Genomic DNA, 20,447 nt, shown 5'->3' on the forward strand with positions numbered 1-20,447 from the left:
TTGGGGGAGTGTCACACACCTTTTGGGGGTGTCATACACCTTTGGGGGGTGTCATACACCTTTTGGGGGTGTCACACAGCTCTAGGGGGGTGTCACACAGCTCTAGGGGGGTGTCACACACCTTTTGGGGGGGGTGTCACACACATTTGGGGAGTGTCACACATTTGGGGAGTGTCACACACCTTTTGGGGGTGTCATACACATTTGGGGGGTTGTCATACACATTTGGGGGGTGTCACACAGCTCTAGGGGGGTGTCACACACCTTTTGGGGGGGTGTCACACTCCTCTGGGGGGTGTCACACTCCTCTGGGGGGTGTCACACCTCAAGGGAACAGTGGGGACACCCCCTGGGAAGAGCAGGGGTGATGCCAACCCCTGTCCCACCAGCCCTGGTGGCACTGGGGACATCCTGGACACCTCTGGGGACCCCCCCACGCCAGCCCAGTGCCCCCCTCCAGTGCCCGCAGCACGCTCCAGCCACTCCTGTCCCCCTGGGGACCCCCGGTGCCCCCCCTCCCAGTCCCTCCCAGTGCCCCACCTGGGACTCCAGGTGGTGCTCGGTCAGCGTCATCATCTCCTCGTAGCTCATCTGCGCGAACAGCGCCGCGTACTTGTGCAGCCGCAGGCTCTTCAGCCACGAGGGGACGTCTGGGGGGGGACAGGGGGGGCCGTGAGGTGAGAGCTAGCCCCCCACAAACCCTCCCCGAGCCCCCCAGGAGCCCCCCGCCCACCCTTCATGCCGCTGCCGTCCTCCTGGAAGGAGTTGCGCCCGCCGGGCTCCTCGGTGTGCTCGCTGCCCGACGAGGCCACGCTGCTCTGCGGGGACAGCGGTTGCGTGCTCCCCGAAGGGCGCCGGGGGCGCCCGCGGGGGCCCGCGGGGGGCTCCTCGGCGCCCACCCGGCCCCGCCCAGTCGCCGCCCGGGCCGGGCTGGGGGCTGCCGGGGCGCCAGCGAGCGCTTCAGGGGGCTGGGGTGCAGCTGGCACGGCAGGGCTGGGGGACGACGGGGACGGCGTCGTGGGCGGGGAGCACCGCAGACCCCTCCTCGTGTCCCCCAGGAGCCCCCAGCCCCTTTTCCCAATCCCCACCTTGCTCTCCAGGGGCCCTCTGGCCCCTCGTTTCTCGCTCCCAGCCCCCTCCCCCTCGTTTGACCCCTGTCCCCCCCTCCCAGCCCTTTCCCCTCCTTCTCTCTCCCTTCTCCCCTGTTTTTCCTCCCTTTTCCCCATTCCCCCAGTTTCCCCTCCCTTTTCCCCCAGTTTCCCCCGGTTTCTCCTCCTGTTTCCCCTCACCCTTACCCCCATCCCCCCCACCCCAATCCCCCCTCCCGGGTACCTCCGGGGGGCTGGAACGGGGGGGTGCCCGTTCTCCCGGGGCGCCGTGCCCGGTGGGTGCTGCTCTGCCCACGCCCCCCCCACCCGCCGAGCCGCCGCCCCCCGGGCTCGGGGGGCTCGGGGGGCCACTCGTGGGCCGGGGGCCGGCCCCGGGGGGGCGCGGGGGGCGGCGGGGGCCGGGCGGGGCCAGGCGCTCCTCCAGGTGGCCGAGCCACAGGGCCAGCGCGCTGCGGTCGTCGGCCGTGGTGGCCGGGTGGATGAGGGCGTAGGACAGCAGCTGCCGCGACTCCTCCACGCAGCGGTTGCTCTCGATGGCGGTCCGCCAGCACCTTCTGCAGCCGCTTCATGTACTCGGCCTTGGCCGCCGCGTTGCCCGGCTGCAGCAGCGGCAGGTGGGCCAGCAGCAGGGCCACCGCCGCCTCGGCCGGCTCCTGCGGCCACTGCGAGATGGCGGCTGGGGACGGGGACACGCGGGGTCAGCAGGGGCACAGGGGGACAGCAGGGACACAGCAGGGGGACAGCAGGGGGACAGCAGGGACACCCCGAGGTCAACAGGAGCACAGCAGGGACACACAGGGGGACAGCAGGGACACAGAGGGGGGACACACAGGTGACAGCAGGGACACCCCGAGGTCAACAGGAGCACAGCAGGGACACCCCGGGGTCAGCAGGGGCACACAGGGGGACAGCAGGGACACAGCCGCCTCGATGGGGTCCTGTGGCCAGGGACAGGGGACACACGGGGACAGCAGGGACACACGGGGGTCAGCAGGGCCCTGTGGCCCCCTGTGAGATGGCGGTTGGGGACAGGGGACACAGGGGGTCAGCAGGGGCACAGGGGGGGGCGGTCAGCAAGGACACCCCTGCCTTGGCTGGCTCCTGCCTGGGGACAGGGGACACGGGGGGTCAGCAGGGGCACACAGGGACAGTGTGGACATACATGGACACCCCTGGCTCAGCAGGGACACAGGGGGTCAGCAGGGCCACCACCACCTCGGCCACCTCTGAGACGGGGGACAGGCCACACACAGGCACGGAAGCTGGGAACCCCTGAGGCCCCACACGACACCTCCGGCGAGCCACCAGCACCCCCAGCGGCCCCTACAACCCCCAAAAAACCCCCCCGTGACAGCCCTGCCGACCCCCCCAGCCCCTCACCGGCGCTGTTGGCCTCGGCCTCCAGCAGGTGGATGTCGGGGCAGTCGGCCAGCGAGTGCTCGAGGCAGAGCTGCAGGAAGCGCGCCTGGGTGCGGGTGACGCGCTTGAGCAGCGCCAGCAGTGCCACCGTCTGCTCGCACTCGCTCCAGCCGCGGAAACCAGCCGGCCACGATCCCCACCTGGTCCCGGAACATCATGGCTGGGCTGGGGGGCGGCGCGGCCGCGGGTTTTTTTTTGTGGTATTTTTTTTTGGTTTTTGATTATTTGTTTGCTTGGTTTTTTTTTTTGGGGGGGAGGTGGGGGGGAAGGGGAGGCGGCCCTGCCCCCCCTCACGTGGCGGGGGGGGCCCCCCCGGGCCGGGCAGCGCATGGGGGGTGCGGGCGGGGGGTGCCGAGGGGCCCCCCCCGGGCTGGGAGCGCGGGGGAGGGTCCGGAGGGTCCTGCGGAGAGAGAGAGCGGGCAGCGGGTCAGGGGCGGGGGACCCCCGGGCGGGGACACCCCCCCTCGGCGACACGGGACACCCACCGGGACCCCTCGGTGACACCGGACCGCCGGGGGGACAGCGACCCCCAAAAAGGCACCGGGGACCCCCCCCAGGGAGGCCTCAACCCGTCCCCCCTCGAGCATCAAGGACCCTCCCCGGGCTCAGGGACCCGCCCGCACCGGGGGACAAGTGACCCCCAAGGGGAACCACCCGCACCCCCCGGCGCGGACCGGGACGGCTCACGGTGACCGGGACCCCCAAAAGGCACCGGGGACGCTCCCGAGGCGGACCAGCCCCCCCCCCGCTCCCAACCACAGCGATCCCCCCGTTACAGGCACCCCACGGGGGCGCGGGGACTCCCCGGTGTCCCCCGCACGGGGGACGGGGCTCTCCCGGCCCCGCCGCTCTCCCCTCAGCGCGGGGCGGGGGGCGGAGGGGGCGCAGGCCCGGCGGGGCCGGGGCCGGTTCCAGGCGCTGGCGCCGGGCCGGGGGAAGGGCCGGGGAGCCCGCGGGGGGCGCGGGGGGGCCCGTCCCGGGGGTGCCGGGGGGGACCCGCGTGGGCCCGGGCGGTCCCGGGGGTCGCGGCCGCCCCTCACTCACCACCGCCGCCGCCGCCGCGCAACGTCAGCGCGTACGGCACACGCACGCTGCGTCGCTGCGTCACGGCGCCGCCGCCAATCGGCCAATGAGAGGGCGGAGCGGCACGGGAGGCGGGCGGAGGGGAGGGGAGGCCGCGCCCACCGCGCCGGGCCGACCAATGGGAGAGCATCGCGCAGGCGCCGGCGCGCGCGCGCGCGCGCTGCGGGGGCGGGGCCGGGGTGGGGGCTGCGCGGCGACGGACACGCCCCCTCCCCCGCTGCTGGGCACGCCCCCCTGCGCGCGACCGTCAATCGCAGGGGGCCACGCCCCTTTCCCCCTTGGCCACGCCCCCGCGGCCTCTGCCCCCCCCAGTGTCCCCCAGTTGTCCCCCCAGTGTCCCCAGTGTCCCCCAGTGCCCCCCAGTGTCCCCAGTGTCCCCAGTGTCCCCCCAGTGTCACCCCAGTGTCCCCAGTGCCCCCCAGTGTCCCCAATGTCCCCCCAGTGTCCCCCCAGTGTCTCCCAGTGCCCCCCAGTGCCCCCAATGTCCCCCCAATGTCCCCCAGTGTCCCCCCAGTGCCCCCCAGTGTCCCCCCAGTGTCACCCCAGTGTCCCCAGTGTCCCCCCAGTGTCTCCCAGTGCCCCCCCAGTGTCCCAGTGTCCCCCCAGTGTCACCCCAGTGTCCCCCCAGTGTCCCCAGTGTCCCCCCAGTGCCCCCCAGTGCCCCCCAGTGCCCCCCAGTGTCCCCCCAGTGCCCCCCAATGTCCCCCCAGTGCCCCCCAGTGTCCCCCAGTGCCCCCCAGTGTCCTTGGTGTCCGTGTGTCCGTCCGTGTGTCCCTGGGTCCGTTCCAGAGCCCATGCGTGTGTCCCTCTGTCCGTGTGTCCATCCCCGTGTCCGTCTGTCTGTCCATCTGTCTGTGTGTCCATCCCTGTGTCCGTGTGTCCATCCCTGTGTCCATCCCCAGGTCCGTCTGTCTCTCTGTGCGTCCATCCCTGTGTCCGCGTGTGTCCATCCCTGTGTCCATCCCCATGTCCGTCTGTCTGTCCGTCTGTCTCTCTGTGCGTCCATCCCTGTGTCCGTGTGCCCATCCCTGTGTCCATCCCTGTGTCCGTGTGTCCATCCCTGTGTCCATCCCCGTGTCCATCCCTGTGTCCATCCCCGTGTCCGTGTGTCCATCCACGTGTCCATCCACGTGTCCATCCCCATGTCCGTCTGTCTGTCCGTCTGTCTCTCTGTGCGTCCATCCCTGTGTCCGTGTGTCCATCCCTGTGTCCATCCCTGTGTCCGTGTGTCCATTCCTGTGTCCATCCCCGTGTCCATCCCTGTGTCCATCCCCGTGTCCGTCTGTCTGCCCGTGTGACCATCCCCGTATCCATCCCTGTGTCCGTCCGTCTGTCCCTGTGTCCATCCCCGTGTCCGTCTGTCCCTCCGTGTGTCCGTCCGTGTGTACATCCCCCGTGTCCGTCTGTCCGTGTGTCCGTCTGTCTGTCCCTGTGTCCATCCCCGTGTCCGTCTGTCCCTCCGTGTGTCCGTCCGTGTGTCCATCCCCGTGTCCGTCCGTCCGTGTGTCCGTCCGTCTGTCCCTGTGGCCATCCCCGTGTCTGTCTGTCCCTCCGTGTGTCCGTGTGTCCATCCCCGTGTCCGTCTGTCCCTCCGTGTGTCCGTCCGTCTGTCCGTGTGCTCCCCCCCCCGCGGCCCCGCCCCGCGCGGCCCCGCCCCGGCCCCGCCCGGCCCCGCCCCGCCGGTTCTGCGGCTCCGAGCGGCGGCCGCGGCCTCTCCGGGGCCTCTCCGGGGCGGCGGGTCCGGGGCTGCTCCGGGACCCCCGGCACCGCCAGCCCGGCGGCCGCTCCCGGGGCCGTCCCGCGCCCGGGATCCATCCCCGGATCCACCCCGGATCCATCCCCGCATCCCGGATCCATCTCCGCATCCCGGATCCATCCCCGCATCCCGCTCCCTCCATCCCGGTCCCCATCCCCGCGTCCCGGTGTCCCCCCCCACCCCCCCGCCATCCCGGTCCCCTCTCCCCTCCCCCGGTCCCATCCCGGTGATTCCCGGCATCCCCCCGCCATCGCCCCTCCCCATCCCCGGTGCAGCCGGGCCCGGTGCCCCCCCGCCCCCAATTCCCGCTTTCCCCCCGCTCTTTCCCGGTGCCCCCCGCCCCCCCGATGCCCCCCCGGTAGGGCGAGGCCCGACCCCCCCCTCCCCCCCCGGAGCAGCGATGGGAGCATCCGTGGGCTGAGCCCCCCCAGGTACCGCCGGGGGGCCGGGGGCTGGGAGGCACTGGGCTGTACTGGGATGTACTGGGTCTGCACTGGCCTGCACTGGGCCATACTGGGCTGTACTGGGATGTACTGGGTCTGCACTGGCCTGCACTGGGCCATACTGGGCTGTACTGGGATGTACCGGGGTCTGTGTTGGCCTGCACTGGGCCATACTGGGCTGTACTGGGATGTACCGGGTCTGTGTTGGCCTGCACTGGGCCATACTGGGCTGTACTGGGCTGTACTGGGATATACTGCGATGTACTGGTCTCTACTGGGCTGTGCTGTGTCTTTATCAGCCTGGCGTGGTTGTGCTGGGTTGTACTGGGCCATGCTGGGATATACTGGGCCATACTGGGCCATGCTGGGATGTACTGGGCCATGCTGGGCTGTACTGGGCCATGCTGGGATGTACTGGGCCATGCTGGGATATACTGGGCCATGCTGGGCCATACTGGGCTGTACTGGGCCATGCTGGGCCGTGCTGGGTTGTACTGGGCCATACTGGGCCATGCTGGGATGTACTGGGCCATGCTGGGCCATACTGGGCTGTACTGGGCCATGCTGGGCCGTGCTGGGTTGTACTGGGCCATACTGGGCCATGCTGGGATGTACTGGGCCATGCTGGGCCATGCTGGGATGTACTGGGCCATGCTGGGCTGTGCCGGGATGTACTGGGCCATACTGGGCCATGCTGGGATGTACTGGGCCATACTGGGCCATGCTGTGATGTACTGGGCCATGCTGGGCTGTACTGGGCCATGCTGGGATATACTGGGCCATACTGGGCCATACTGGGCTGTACTGGGCCATGCTGGGCCGTGCTGGGTTGTACTGGGCCATACTGGGCCATGCTGGGATGTACTGGGCCATGCTGGGCCATGCTGGGATGTACTGGGCCATGCTGGGCTGTGCTGGGATGTACTGGGCCATACTGGGCCATGCTGTGATGTACTGGGCCATGCTGGGCTGTACTGGGCCATGCTGGGATATACTGGGCCATACTGGGCCATACTGGGCTGTACTGGGCCATGCTGGGATGTACTGGGCCATGCTGGGCCATACTGGGCTGTACTGGGCCATGCTGGGCTGTGCTGGGTTGTACTGGGCCATACTGGGCCATGCTGGGATGTACTGGGCCATGCTGGGCCATACTGGGCTGTACTGGGCCATGCTGGGCCGTGCTGGGTTGTACTGGGCCATACTGGGCCATGCTGGGATGTACTGGGCCATGCTGGGCCATGCTGGGATGTACTGGGCCATGCTGGGCTGTGCCGGGATGTACTGGGCCATACTGGGCCATGCTGGGATGTACTGGGCCATACTGGGCCATGCTGGGCTGTACTGGGCCATGCTGGGATGTACTGGGCCATGCTGGGCTGTGCTGGGATGTACTGGGCCATACTGGGCTGTACTGGGCCATGCTGGGCCGTGCTGGGTTGTACTGGGCCATACTGGGCCATGCTGGGATGTACTGGGCCATGCTGGGCCATGCTGGGATGTACTGGGCCATGCTGGGATGTACTGGGCCATGCTGGGCTGTGCTGGGATGTACTGGGCCATACTGGGCTGTGCTGAGCTGTGTTAACCTGGAATGGACACTGGGGTGTGTGCAGGGGATGCTGGGCTGAACTGGGCCAGACTGGGCTGTACTGGGCTGGATTTGGCCGTACTGGGGTGTGTGGGGCCGTACTGGGCTGTACTGGGCTGCGTGCTGCTCAACTGGTCTTTAGTGGCCCGTACTGGTGGGTGTGAATGTGTACCGGTCTGTACTGGTTCGTACTGGTCCACACTGCCCCTGTTGGTGAGTGTGAATCTGTACTGGTCCGTACTGGTCTGTACTGGTGGGCGCGGGTCTATAATGGTCCGTACTGGTGGGAATGCGGCCTGTACTGGTCTGTACTGGTCCGTACTGGTCCGTACCGGTGGGCGCGGGTCTATAATGGTCTGTACTGGTGGGAATGCGGCCTGTACTGGTCTGTACTGGTGTGTACTGGCCTGTCCCCTGTCCCCACAGGCCCCACGGCGACGCCTGGACAGGACCAGCATGGAGCCCTGAGAGGAGGTACTGGGATCACTGGGGCAACTGGGACAACTGGGATCACTCTCACTGGGATCTCACTGGGAGCACTGGGATCTCCTGGGATTTTGCGGTGTGCTGTGGGATCTGGTGGGATCTGGTGGGATCTGGGATGACCCAAGAGGAACTAATGGGGATCCCGGGATCCTGTGGGGTGTCCCGGTGCCCCCTGGGATGCGACGGAGCCAGTGGGATCTGATGGGATCCCAGGGATCTCCCGGTGTCCCGTGGGGGTCTGTGGGACCTCACAGCAGGACTCTTGCGTGACGGGGTGGGATCTGGGGAGATCTGATGGGATCCGGTGGGGCCCGACAGCATCCGAGGGGATCTGGGGGCTTCTGGTGGGATCCCACAGGGGCTGGTGGGCTCTGCTGGGCTCCACTGGGATCTGCTGGGATCCGCTGGGATGCACTGGGCTCCACTGTGCTCTGCTGGGATCCCCAGGGATACACTGGGATCTGCTGGGCTCCACTGGGCTCTGCTGGGATCTACTAGGCTCCACTGGGATCTACTGGTCTCTGCTGGGCTCCACTGGGCTCTTCTGGGCTCTACTGGGATCCCCTGGGCTCTGCTGGGATCCCTAGGGATACACCGGGCTCTGCTGGGCTCCACTGGGATCTGCTGGGCTCCACTGGGCTCTGCTGGGATCCACCGGGCTCCACACCCCCCCGTGACCCCCGGTTCGCCCCGCAGGCGCGGCCGTGGGGATGGCGAAGCTGCTGGTGCCGCTGGTGATGCTGGGGGCCGTGTCCGGGGCGGGGGGTCCCGGTGTCGCCGCCGTCGCCGCGGTGCCCCCCGCGCTGCCTGTGCCCCGCGGCCGCGCCCAGCCCGACGCTGCTGTGCGCCCGCACGGGGCTGCTGGCCGTGCCGCCCAGCCTGGACCGCGGCGCCGTGGAGCTGCGCCTGGCCGACAACTTCATCGGCGCCGTGGGCCGCGCCGACTTCGCCAACATGAGCAGCCTGGTGCACCTGACGCTGTCGCGGAACGGGCTGCGCCGCCTGGCCCCCGGCGCCTTCGCCGACCTGCGCGCCCTGCGAGCGCTGCACCTGGACGGCAACCGGCTGCCGGCGCTGAGCGGGCCGCAGCTGCGCGGGCTGGCCAGCCTGCGCCACCTCATCCTGGCCAACAACCAGCTGGCCGCCATCGACGCCGCCGCCTTCGCCGCCTTCGCCGCCACCGTGGAGGACCTGGACCTGTCGCACAACAACCTCCCGGCGCTGCCCTGGGACGCCGTGGCCGCCATGGGCAGCCTGGCCACGCTGACTCTGGACCACAACCTGCTGGAGCGGGTGCCGGCCGGCGCCGTGGCGCGGCTGCCGCGCCTGGCCAGGCTTGACCTCACGGCCAACCGGCTGCGGGCGCTGCCGCCGGTGCCGGGGCCGCCGGGGCCGGCGCTGGCGGCCGGGGGGAACCCCTTGCACTGCAACTGCGAATTGCTGTGGCTGCGCCGCGTGGCTCAGCCGGGCCGCCTGGAGACCTGCGCCACGCCGGCGCCGCTGGCGGGGCGTCTGCTGGGCGCCGTGCCCGAGGAGGAGCTGACCTGCCGGGCCCCCTCCGTCACCGCCGCGGCCGCGCACCCGCCCGCGGTCACAGAGGGGCAGCCGCTGCGCCTGGGCTGCGCCGCCGTCGGGGACCCGCCGCCCGCGCTGCACTGGCTGGGCCCCGATGGGCGCGTGGTGCAGAACGGCTCCCGGCGCTCGGTGGGCGCCGACGGCTCCCTGGAGCTCCGCGTGGCCACCCTGAGGGACCACGGCGGCTTCACCTGCGTGGCCGCCAACGCCGCGGGCGAGGCGGCCGCGCGCGTCGATGTCGTGGTGGTGCCGCTGCCGGTGCCGCGGGGACGGGACGGGGATGGGGAGGCCGCGGCCGCTGAGCCGGGGCCCGGCCCCTCGGATATGGCCCAAGCGGGAGGCAATGACACCTGGGGGGGGCCCGGGGAGCGGCGGGTGGTGGCGGCGGAGGTGACGGGGTCCTCGGCGCGCATCCGGTGGCTGCCGCAGCGCCACGTGCCCGGCGTGCGCATGGTGCAGATCCAGTACAACAGCTCGGCCGACGATGCCCTCGTCTACAGGTGGGCACCCGGGGGTGTCCCTGGGGGGCTGCAGCGGGCCTGGGAAGGGTCTAGGGGCGGTTCCGGTGGGTCGTGGGGAGACCCGTGGCGCGCCAGGGTGGTCTGTGGGGGGCTCCGGGGGGAGCTCGGCTGGGTTTTGAGGGTCCCTGTGGGGCTCCAGGGGCATCTGGGAAGGGACTGGGGTGTCCTGGGGGGCTCTGGGGGAAGCTCAAGTGGGTTTGGGGCAGCGCTGGAGAGGTCGGGGGAGGCTTCAAGTGGATTTTGGGTGGTCTTGGGGGCTCCGGGGGGGGGGGGGGGGGTCTGGGAAGGATTGGTGTGTCCCGGAGGGTTCTGGGGGAGGATGTTCAGGTGTGTATCGGGGGGTCCTGGGGTGGCTCTGAGGGGATGTGGGGGGGTTATCAAGGGAATTCTGTATCTCCGGGGGGCTTCATGGGTTCCCTGGTGAGGTCCTAGGGGCACTCAGGGGCGTCCTGGGGGTCTCTGGGGAGTCTTTGAGGTGTTTGGGGGGGAATTGAGGAGGTGTTTGGGGGCTCCTGGCACTCTCTGCCGTGTTTTTGAGGGGTCCCGCGCGGGTTTTCGGCTTACTGCGGGGGGGCGAAAGGGGGGTGCGGGGGGTCTCGCCCCTCCCCCGACTCCCCCTTGCCCCCTCCCCAGGTTGTTGCCCCCCTCCAGCCGCACCTTCGTGCTGCGGGACTTGGCCCCCGGGCGCCAGTATGAGCTCTGCGTGTCCACGCTGCGCGTGGTCGGGGACCCCCCCGCCGCCCCCCGCCCGCTCGGCTGCGTCTCCTTCGCCACGGCCGCGGCTCCGCCGGGCTGCGCCGCGCCGCCCCGGCCCCACTTCTTGGGGGGCACCGTCATCATCGTCATCGGCGCCGCCATCGCCGCCTCCGTGCTCGTGTTCATCCTCATCCTCACGGCGCGCTGGAAGGCGGCGGGGGCGCGGCGCCCCCCGCCCGCCCTCGCCAGCGTCTGCTCCCAGACCAACGGCGGCCCCCGGCCCGCCGAGACCCCCGAGCTGCCCCCGCTGCCCCCGCTGCCCCCGGCGGCGGGCGGGGGGTCCCGCGGCGGGGGGGGGCGCGGGGGTTGTTCCCCAGCCACAGCTACCCCCGGCGGGCGCGGCCCCGGCGCCACGGGTCCCTCCCGCGGCTGGACGCGCCCGAGGGGAGCCCCCTGGGACCCCCCCTGCGCCCCTCGTTCGGCAGCACCCACTGGATGCTGGAGAGCACCGTGTGAGGGGGGGACGGTGGGAATTCCCCCCCCCACCCCCCGGCCCCCTCTCGGCAGCACCCACCGGAACCCGCCCGGGATCCTTCTGGGGGGGGGGGCGGCGGTGGGAACCCCTCCCACTCGGGTGGTCCCGGGCGACCAAACGCAGCCCAGGCGGCTCTTGTGGGGGGGGGGGGGTGGGGGTGGGGTCCTGGGAGCGCCAAAGCTCGCCCGGGTGCCCCCCCCCGCACCCATTTGGGATCCCCCGTGGGTGCCACCAGGTGCCATTGGGAACCCGCCAGGTGTCGTCGTCGTCCCCCCCCCCCCCCCCCCCGCCCTGGGGGTGCCCGTATGCAAACCTTTCCCCCCCGAAAAACCCGCGTGGGGACCCCCGACATGTGCGGGGACCGCGACACGCGTGGGGACTCACGTGGGCGTGTCCGGAAACCTGTGGCTCCCCCCACGCGTGTGTGTCCCCCCCCCCCCCGAGATGCGCACTTGGGACTTGCGTGTGCGCCCCAACATTTGTGTGCCCCCCCCGCCCCACGCGCGTGCCCGGCCCGCCCCCCCCGCGGTGCCTTCGGCCGGGCCGGGGGGGCCCCGCGCACGCCCCCGACATCTCTGCACAGATGACACGAGACCCGCAGCCCTCCCCCCCCGCCAAAAACCCCCCCGTGGGGAGGGGAGGGCAAAAAGGGGGGCCCCCGGATGCCTGGGGACCCCCCGTGTGTCCCTCCCGTGGCCTCTGCCCCCTTCCCCCCCAACTCGACCCGGGGGTTCCTATCTGGCTGGTCTGGATAACCCTGGGGGGGTGCCCCCAGCCCCCCCATTTCCCTCCCAGCCCCATTTCCCCCCCCCAAAATGCCTCAGCTCCTCCCCATCTCCCCCCCCCCCCCCACCCACCAGCCGCCCCCCTCGGGCCCCCGCAGTGTTTAACACGAGTTTTTACATTAAAAACCTGTGGCCCCCCCGGGGCAGAAACACGAGTGTGAATGTGGGGGGGTGGGAGCTCGGGCGGCGGGGGGGGGGTCCCCGCTCAGTTTGGGGCTGGGCTCTGACTGGGGGCGTCCCCTCTATCTTTTGGCGGGGGGGGGGTCTCTGCCCGGGACAGGGGGTTTCATTTCCTCGGGGGGCGTCCCAGCCCAATACGAGCCCCCCCCCGAAGCTCGCCCACCCCGTCTGTTCCCCCCCCCCAGCATCCCACAATGTGGGCGGGTCAGGACTATGCTAATGAGGCAACAATCCCCGCCCCCTGTGGTTGCCATGGTGACCATCTCGAGGAGCTCAGCGGGGCCAGGACGGGATCATGAATATGCAAACAAGGGGCGGAGCCCACCAGCAAAAGCCCCGGCTAATTATGCCCTCATTTGCATACAGAGCACCTGGGCCCCAGCCTGGCGTTAGATCCTCCTCCATCCCAAGGCCGCAGCAGCGAGGCTGGGGGGCCCGGGGGGGGTCACCTGTGTCCCTTCCCATGGCGGGGGGGAGACTGCAGACCTGGGGACCCCCACACCTGTGTCCCTTCCCATGGCGGGGGGGAGACTGCAGACCTGGGGACCCCCACACCTGTGTCCCTTCCCATGGCGGGGGGGGAGACTGCAGACCCGGGGACCCCCACACCTGTGTCCCTTCCCGGGAAGCTGCCACACACCTGAGTCCCCTGCCAGGTGGGCCCCGCCCCCCGGCCTTGGGCCGGGGTATAACCGCGCCGCGAAGGCCTCGGCACAGCTCGGGAGGTGACAGCGATGGCGTCAGCGCTGCTGGTGACGCTGGTGGCCGCGGTGGCCGCGCTGGGCTGGGGGGTGGAGGCCCAGTGCCCCACGGCCGCGGAGCTGCGCCCCGTCAACGGCACGCGGCTGTGCGCGCTGCTCTACGCCGACAACAGCCCCTACTACGAGCAGTGCTGCGCCGGGGACGTGCTGGAGGTGCTGCCGGGCAGCGACGTGCCCTACATGCCCCGCGGGTGGTCCGCCCGTGTCTCCTCCCTCGTGGTGGGCACCAGGTGCGAGCTCACCGTGTGGTCGCGCAGGGCCAAGAAAGGCAACTCGCGGCACTTCAGCCCCGGCGCGGTGCCACGGCTGCAGGAGGTGCGCCGGGGGCTCTTTGGAGACTGGAACAACGCCATCCGGGCATTCTACTGCACCTGCAAGTGAGCGGCAGCGCGGGGCGGGGCGGCGGCGGAACAGGGGGTGAGAGCAGGCAGCAGGAGGTGCCGTGAGGCAACGCGGGTCAATGCGAGCCAGTGTGGGTCAACGCGAGCCAGCACGGGTCAACACGAGCTAGCACGGGTCAACGCGAGCCAGCGCGGGTCAACGCAAGCCAGCGCGGGTCAACGCGAGCCAGCGCACGTCGCTGCGAGTCATCGCGGGCCAAGACGAGCCAGCGTGGGTCGACCTGACGCAACATGGGCCAAACCGTCCCCGAGCTGGCCAAGAGGTGCCGATGTGAGCCAAGATGAGCCGCCACAGGCCAACGCTGGCCAAGGCAAGTCAACGCGAGTCAGCGTTGGCCAAGATTCGCCATCAGGGGCCGACCCAGGCCAAGCCAAGCCGGCCTTGGCCAACGCGAATCAACCCCGGCTGAGCCACTGCGAGACCCTGCGTGTGCCGTGGGCCGACACGGCCGCACCCGCCCTGCCCCCTGTGCAGTCAATAAAGCCCTGAGGCAGCAGCAGCTCCTGCCTGGGGGGTCCTTTATTGGGGGGGTGTCCCCGTGCCCCCTACCCCATGTGCCTGCGAGAGGTGCCCCCCACCGCGTACCCCCCACCCCCCAAAGAACCACACAGCACACGGTGGGGTCCAAAAGGACACGTGTAATTTCGGGGGGGGGGCCCCGTGTCCCCCCGGGGCCCCCCCGTCCCGCGCGGTACAAAACCCGACCATATAAATATCACTTTGTTAAAAAACAAAACCGTGGGGGCAGGGGGGAGTTCTGGGGGGAAGGAACCAACCAAAAAATAAAACCCCAAAATCAACAAAAACAGGCCAGGGAGGCCCGGGGGGGGGACACACCCCGAATCAGTAGTGTGGTGTGGTGTGGTGTGGTGGGGAGAGGGGGGGGCTGTAGTTTTGGGGACCCCCCTCTCATGGAGATCCAGGGGGGGCCATACCCCAGTGCCCGAAGGGGGTAGAAAAGAGGGGGCTAAAAAATAAAACAAAAAAAGGGGGAAATGCCCCAAATGGGTCCCAAAGGCAGGAGGGACCAGGATGAGCCCATGCACCCCCAAATCTCTGGGATGACAGCCACCCCTCCCCTCCCCCCCAAAATCTCTGCTGTGGGGTCCCCAGCTCAGTAGTACAGGTTGGGGGGCCGGTGTCCCCCAGGAACATCCCAGTCCCGCTCCAGTTTGGGGGTGCTGCTGAGGAGGAGGAGGAGCAGGAGGGAGCCGGGGGTCTCCCCCAGGGCAGGGGGGCTCTCACCGCAGCCGGTGCTGCCGCATGAGGGGCACGATGCAGGCGGGGGGGCCCGCGACACCCAGGAAGGGGTGACGGAGCAGCTCCGGGGCGCTCGCCCGCTGCGCCGGGTCCCGCACCAGCATCCGCTCCAGGAACCCCTTCAGGGATGGGGACACCTGGCGGGGGGGGGAAATGGAAGGGGGGGGTGTGAAACACCCCCTGGAACTCCCCAGAAAGGAGGGGGGACTCCCCCAGAGTTACCTTGTGGCCATTCTTGAGCCGGGGGGGAAGGTTGTCCCGGATCAGCTTCATGGCTTTGAGAGGGGGCTCGTTGAAATAAGGGGGTTCCCCATCCACCATCTCGATGACCATCACCCCCAGGGACCAGATGTCCACCTGCGGGGGGGGGATGGTCACCCCAAAAATGAGGAGGGGGTTAGGGGGGAGCCCCTCAAACCCGCTCCATGCCCCCCCTCCCAAATATACACCATCCAGGATGGGGGGGTCTGGAGGGGAGGACACTTGGAGCCCCTCAAACATATGCTGGGTACCCCCAAACCCACCCTGGGCACCCTCAAACCCATCCCAACCTCCCCACAAGACACCTCAAGGTGGCAGAGAAGGCAGGGGATGAGCTCGGGGGCCCACACGCCCACCCCAAACCCCCTGAAACCCACCCTAAACACCCCCTAATGAACCCCAGAACCCCCTAAACTCCCCCGAGCCCCCGATGCACCTCTGGGCCGTAGGGCAGGCGGGAGATGAGCTCGGGGGCCATCCAGTACGGAGTCCCCACCAGGGACTTGCGCCGCGGCACGTCCTTGTTCACTTGGGCGCAGAACCCGAAATCCGAGAGCTTCACCTGCCAGCGGGGGCGGGGCTGGTCAGGGCGGGATCCCGAAGGATCGGGGGCAGGTTTGGGGGGGGATTTCTGGGGGTTCCTACCCGCCCGTCATGCGTGAGGAGGATGGAGTCGCTCTTGATGTCGCGGTGGATGACGCCCTGGGCGTGGAGCACGGCGAGCGCCCGCAGCACCGAGCGGCACACGGCCGCGATCTGCTCCTCCGACATCCTGGGGACGGCACCCTGTCACCACCCCGCCACCACCCCCTGCCGCCGCCCCCGGCGCCTGGGCAGCCCCTGCTCCCCGGAGTCACCTGGTGTGGGTGACGATGTCAGTCAGGGCGCCGCCCTCCAGGAACTCCATGACCACCCAGAGCTCGTCGCCCACCAGGTAACTGTTGTACATCTCCACCACGTTCTCGTGCTGGTGGTCCCGCATGATCACCACCTGGGAGTGGGGGGGAACATGGGGATGGGAGCCTGGGACTGTCCCCGGGGGGCCCCAGGGTATCAGGAGGTCCCTAGTGGGTCGCCAAGAGGTCTTTGAGGGGGCCATGAGGGACTCCTGAGGGATTCAAGGGGTTCCTGAGGGTCTCTGAAGTTCCCTCCCTGAGGGTCCCCAAGGCTCTCAAGGGGTGCCCAGGGCTGCCCCTGCCCTCACCTCGTTGAAGAGCAGCTCCCGCCGCTGCTGCTTGCGCAGGTCCATCTTCTTGACGGCCACGAGCTTGCCGGAGCCGCGCACCGTGGCGATGCAGACGATGCCCGTGGAGCCCTCGCCGATCTTGATGAAGTTGTCCAGGTACGTGCGGGGGTCGCCGGGGTCCACCACCATCTGCAGCGCTGCCCGGAACTGCTCGTGGGACACGCGCTGGGGCCCCCCCGCCGGGGCGGGCGCGGGGCCGGGGGGACGCGGGGCTGGGGGCTCCGGGGCTGGGGGAGGCGGCTCCGGGGCTTTGGGGCGTGGGGGGCCGGGGGCGTGGGAGGCACCGGGAGCGCCGGTGGGGACCGGCCCATTGGGGGTCGCCTCCTGCGGGCGTCCTGGGTGGTGCTCGGCCTGTGGGGACAGGGAAGAGGGGTGTCAGCCCCCGGACTTCCCGTGGGAATGTCGGGGGCCAGTGCCGGTGCCTCCAGGCACAGGCAGGAGGGAAGGGCTGAGTGAGCAAGAGGAAGAGGAAGAGGAAGAGACTCTGGAGCCACAGACGCAGCACCAGGAAGGAAGCGCGGAGCCAGCGGCCTTCAGGATGCCCCGATTCTGACCGGGACAAGGGAAGCTGCGAGGAAGAGAAGCAGAGGAGCTGCTTCTGAGGAGGAAGAGAAGAGGCAGAGCGAGGAAGAGGAAACTGTTTTGGTGCCAAGGACGCAGCACCGGCAGGGGAGGTGGTGACCCCTGCACATCCTGATTCTGGGAAGCTGTGAGGAAGAGCAGAGGAGCCACTTCTGAGAAAGAACAGGGCAAGCACAGTGAGGAGGAGAAAGCGCAAGAAGAAGAAGAAGAGGAAATGGCTCCAGAGGCAAGGATGTGACTGGGGAAGGAAGCTGCTGCTGAGCCCAGCGGAACATGGGAAGCCGTGAGGAAGAGGAGCAGAGAACCCGCTCTGGAAGAGCAAGGAGAGCAGGAAGAGGAAGAGGAGGATGAGGAAAGGCCTGGGGACACCCCTTTACCTGGGCACTGCCCCCCCGGCCGGGGTCGGTGTCAGCGCGGGGATAGGTGTGGAAGGGGCGTCCGGGCGCCGTCTTCAGCCCCGCTCCAGGAGCGCCGGGAGCGCCGGGAATGTCGGGGGGCCGCAGGTCGGGCCCCGAGAGCGGGCGCTGCTCGCGGGGTGGGGGCCGGGGGGGCCCCTCTCCGGCTGAGCTGGATTTGGGGCGGCCCCCGGAGGGGTGGGGGTGAGGGTGGGGGGGCTCCCGCCCGGCCGCAGCTTTGGGGTCCTCCCGCTCCTGGGACTGGGGAGGGCTCGGCTCGGGGTCCCCGCGGCGGCTCTTGCCGGGCTCCGGGCGGGAGCGGGGGGGTCCCGGGGCCAGGCCGTTCTCCGGGGGGTGCCGGGAGGGGCAGGGGGGGCTGTCCTGGCGCAAGGAGTTGGAGCGGGACACAGACACGGCCGCCAGCTCGTCCAGGAGCCACGCCAGGGTCCTGTCCCGGCCCCCGGGGGTCCCATCCCGAGTCCCTTTGGAGCCGCGCACGATGGGCTGCGGGAAGGGGGGAAACACATGGGGGAAACAGGGGGGAAAAAAAGGAAAAAAAAAAACCAAAACAACAGGAAGATGACATGGAATGGCTGCAGGAGGATGGCAGGGTGGGCAGAGGGGAGGGGGCTTGGCTGGGGTGTCCCTCTGGGAAGAGTCCCAGAGCCCCAAATGACCCTGGGCACTCCCCAGGCATTGGGGTCTAGCCTCGCTGGGAGGGTCCCCAAAATACTGGGGGGTTTGATGGGGTGGGAATTGGGGGGGCATCAGAACTGAGGTGGGAATGGGTGGATGTGGCAATGGGGGACTTAAACCACTGGGAACACACACAATGGGGAAGAGATCAGGTGGGAATGACTCTGAGTTCCCATGGGGTGGGCTGCTTCCAGGTGTGGGGAAGAGTCTCGCCGGGGGATCCCTGTCCTGGGGGACCCAATCATCACCTCCCCACCCCAAGACCCCCAAATTCCTCCCAGTTTGACCCCAAAGAGCATCCAGGACACCCTTATATACTCCAAGACCCCAAATTCCCCCAAACCCACCCCAGGGAGCGAATGAGCCCCCACCTCCCCCCTCCCTGCCCCATGATCCCAAAATCCCCTGGTCCATGACTCCCCCAAATTGTCTTTTTGGGAGGTAGGAAAGGCAGGGGGACCCAGCTCCCACCTCCCTGACCCCCAAATTCCTCCCAGTTTGGCTTTTTGAGCCCCAAGAGTGGCTGGCAACCCCTTACCTGCTCCATAACCCCTGAATATCAAAGAATCCCAAAATTCCCTTGTTCCAAGACCCCCAAACTGCCCCCAGTCCAACCCCATAGAGTACCCAGAACCCTGTTACCTCCTCCAAGACCCCAAACCCAGAACGGCGACCTGGCCACGCCCTCCCCGCCCCATGACCCCCCCGCCCCCCCGAATTCCCAACGCTCCCGGTTTTCCGCACCTTGTGGGCCCCGCGGATGGCGGTGATGCAGGCGGGGTCCACGAGGGGCTTGGGGCGCCGGGCGGACTCCTCGAGCAGGCCCTGCCACTGGCGGGGCAGCCCCGTGAAGCGCTGCTCCGAGGGGTCGTAGCCCGTGTGCACCCGGTGCTCGAAGTTGGACGGCGCCGAGATCTCCACCCGCTTCTTCTTCTTGGAGAACATGGCCCGGGACGCGCTCCTGGCAACGGGATCGGGGCCCAGAACCCCAGCATTAGGGGGAGGGAAATGGGAGCTGGCCATCCGGAACGGCACCAGCCCGCGAAATCCAGCCCTGGGAATGGGAGCAGCCCCTGAAATCCGGGGCCACAATGGGGAACGTCCCCGGGAACGGGACCAGCGCCCAAATCCCGTCGTCAGAATGAAATAAACTGGGGACGTCGTTGGGGTGAAACGCGTTGGGATGGGCGGGATCAGCCCCGAAAATCCCACTGTTGGAATGGTTTTTATCCATCCACTGGCTGCTTCCGTCCAACGTCCCCCACTTTTATCCAATTACTTCCCATTTTCCCCCCAAGTCCAAGCTTGGAAACACCAGGAGCACCAGAAATTCCCACTTGGAAATGGGAGTAATCCATTAACCTGACCTGAACCAACAAACAGATTTAAAACACCTCAACAAGCCACAAAAAAAATCTGCTTTTCCTGGGATCCCAGCGCCAGGATCAGTGCTCTGGGGCAGGATCTGAGGGTTTGGCTGATTTCCATGTTTTTCTGCAGTTTCCAGGCCAAAAACGAGCTGAGTTGGGAAGGTTTTGGGAATGTGATCCCAGCGGGGACATGAATCCCACTGGGAATGGCCCCAAAATCCCATGGATCCTGGGTGGGTCAATTTGTCCCACTTTCAATGTTTTTCCCAGTGGCAATTTCCCCATTTCTTCCCATTTTTTTCCAGTTCCTTGGCTCAATCCTGTTTTCCAGGCTCCAGAATCCCACTGCTTCCAAGGTTTTCTCACTGTTTTTCCCAATCTTTGAGGTTTTCTCCTTTAATCAGTGGTCCATTATGAAGCTTTTCTCCTCCTCCGCTTTGACTCCAGCCAAAAACTGTCAGAATTCTGTATATTCTCCATCTTCCCTGCTCATCCCTCCTTCCACCTTCCTAGGACACTGCTGGGATGCTCTCTGGATTGGCAAAATCCCACTTTCGGATGGAAAATTCCCCCGGTTTGGAGAAATTGCAGCTGAATTTGGAGTGGGAGGATTAAAATCTGCTGCATTTGGGCTTTTCCTGTTGCGAGTTCCATGAGAATTATCTGAGGATGATCCAGGTCAGCCAGGATGTCAGGGAGGTGCAGTATCTGGTGCCTCTGGGCACCAAATCCACAGGATTTCACCCCAAAACCCCCTTTTTTTTTTTCAGATGGTTGAGGAAAAACTGGCGGCACTTGGCAGGGGCAGAGAGGTCCTGAAGAATTCCAGAGGGTGGGATGAGGGCCAGGAGGGGGTGAACTTATTCCTCAGCCCTTCCCATGTCGCATTCCTGGGATCCCAGCGGGGTTTAATTAGTTACCAATTAACAAGGAACTGAGTCCACACTGGGCAGAATAATCTCATGTTTTCCCTAAAATTCCCAACAAAATCCCAAAAATTCCCCCCAAATCAGTGGCATTTAGGCTGTGTCCTGGTGGGAATCGTGCTGGCAGCTTTGGGATGAAAAGGAAAGGGAATAATAAAGGGAAAGAAGGTGCACAGAGCCACTTCACGCCTTCCCATAAAGCCCAAACCCAGGAAGATCAGATGTTACTGGGCAGGAGAGTGTCCAGGAAGGAACTGAAATGGGATTTTCAGCAAACTTCAGGATTTTTACACCGGAGCTGGGTGAATTTCAGGAAAACAAACGCCCAGTGTGGCATCGTGGCATTCCAGACGTGGCGTCTGGCTTCAT

The 20,447-nt window shown here is 67.8% G+C and overlaps 5 protein-coding genes across 6 annotated transcripts in view; 2 read left to right on the forward strand and 3 right to left on the reverse strand.

Annotated features, from left to right (window-relative positions):
- Nucleotides 1–2,701, reverse strand: part of SAMD4B (sterile alpha motif domain containing 4B) — a 7,181-nt gene extending 4,480 nt beyond the window's left edge. The window contains 7 exon segments of the mRNA XM_068178036.1: nt 541–650; nt 734–840; nt 879–993; nt 1,296–1,650; nt 1,652–1,785; nt 2,490–2,646; nt 2,648–2,701. Of these exon segments, the coding sequence (XP_068034137.1) occupies nt 541–650; nt 734–840; nt 879–993; nt 1,296–1,650; nt 1,652–1,785; nt 2,490–2,646; nt 2,648–2,686 (1,017 nt within the window). The 5' untranslated portion in view covers nt 2,687–2,701.
- The window catches only part of OPA3 (outer mitochondrial membrane lipid metabolism regulator OPA3), an 80,629-nt gene extending 67,986 nt beyond the window's left edge, over nt 1–12,643 (reverse strand). The window contains exon 1 of the mRNA XM_068178031.1: nt 12,605–12,643. The gene's annotated coding sequence lies outside the window, so the exon portion shown is untranslated. The remainder of the gene's footprint in view (nt 1–12,604) is intronic.
- Nucleotides 8,598–11,227, forward strand: LRFN1 (leucine rich repeat and fibronectin type III domain containing 1). Its single transcript, XM_068178046.1, is given in 4 exon segments — nt 8,598–8,659; nt 8,661–9,962; nt 10,617–11,037; nt 11,040–11,227. Coding segments are annotated over 4 exon segments (1,941 nt in total). The 3' UTR covers nt 11,196–11,227.
- Nucleotides 12,644–12,898: 255 nt separating the features above from the next.
- On the forward strand, nt 12,899–13,367 carry SYCN (syncollin). The gene has a single exon (XM_068178034.1). It carries the CDS (start codon nt 12,914–12,916, stop codon nt 13,319–13,321), a length of 408 nt encoding a protein of 135 aa, XP_068034135.1. The 5' UTR covers nt 12,899–12,913; the 3' UTR covers nt 13,322–13,367.
- Nucleotides 13,368–13,965: 598 nt separating this feature from the next.
- PAK4 (p21 (RAC1) activated kinase 4) lies at nt 13,966–18,946 on the reverse strand. Of its 2 annotated transcripts, XM_068178024.1 has the most exons (8): nt 18,527–18,946; nt 17,069–17,590; nt 16,068–16,460; nt 15,721–15,854; nt 15,509–15,635; nt 15,300–15,425; nt 14,825–14,959; nt 13,966–14,739 (listed from the first exon to the last, which is right to left on the reverse strand). In XM_068178024.1, the coding sequence occupies exons 1-8, from the start codon at nt 18,803–18,805 to the stop codon at nt 14,584–14,586; spliced, it is 1,872 nt and encodes a 623-aa protein (XP_068034125.1). In that variant the 5' UTR covers nt 18,806–18,946; the 3' UTR covers nt 13,966–14,583. The 2 variants fall into 2 exon arrangements, with proteins under 2 accessions (XP_068034125.1, XP_068034126.1); XM_068178025.1 differs by lacking the exon at nt 17,069–17,590 and having other exon boundaries at nt 18,527–18,840.
- Nucleotides 18,947–20,447: the final 1,501 nt, after the last annotated feature.

This window comes from Anomalospiza imberbis, unplaced genomic scaffold, assembly GCF_031753505.1.
Source record: "Anomalospiza imberbis isolate Cuckoo-Finch-1a 21T00152 unplaced genomic scaffold, ASM3175350v1 scaffold_146, whole genome shotgun sequence".
In the NCBI taxonomy this organism is placed as follows: Eukaryota; Metazoa; Chordata; class Aves; order Passeriformes; family Viduidae; genus Anomalospiza; species Anomalospiza imberbis.

Excerpts from the sequence above, each read along its gene's own strand:
- SYCN (XM_068178034.1), top strand. The coding sequence starts at position 12,914 with ATGGCGTCAGCGCTGCTGGTGACGCTGGTGGCCGCGGTGGCCGCGCTG.
- PAK4 (XM_068178024.1), bottom strand. The coding sequence starts at position 18,805 with ATGGCCAGCTCCCATTTCCCTCCCCCTAATGCTGGGGTTCTGGGCCCC. Across the intron at positions 16,461-17,068 it reads GCCGGGGGGGCAGTGCCCAG|GCCGAGCACCACCCAGGACG; the intron begins GTAAAGGGGTGT and ends CTGTCCCCACAG. Across the intron at positions 15,426-15,508 it reads TCCTCACGCATGACGGGCGG|GTGAAGCTCTCGGATTTCGG; the intron begins GTAGGAACCCCC and ends CCCCGCTGGCAG.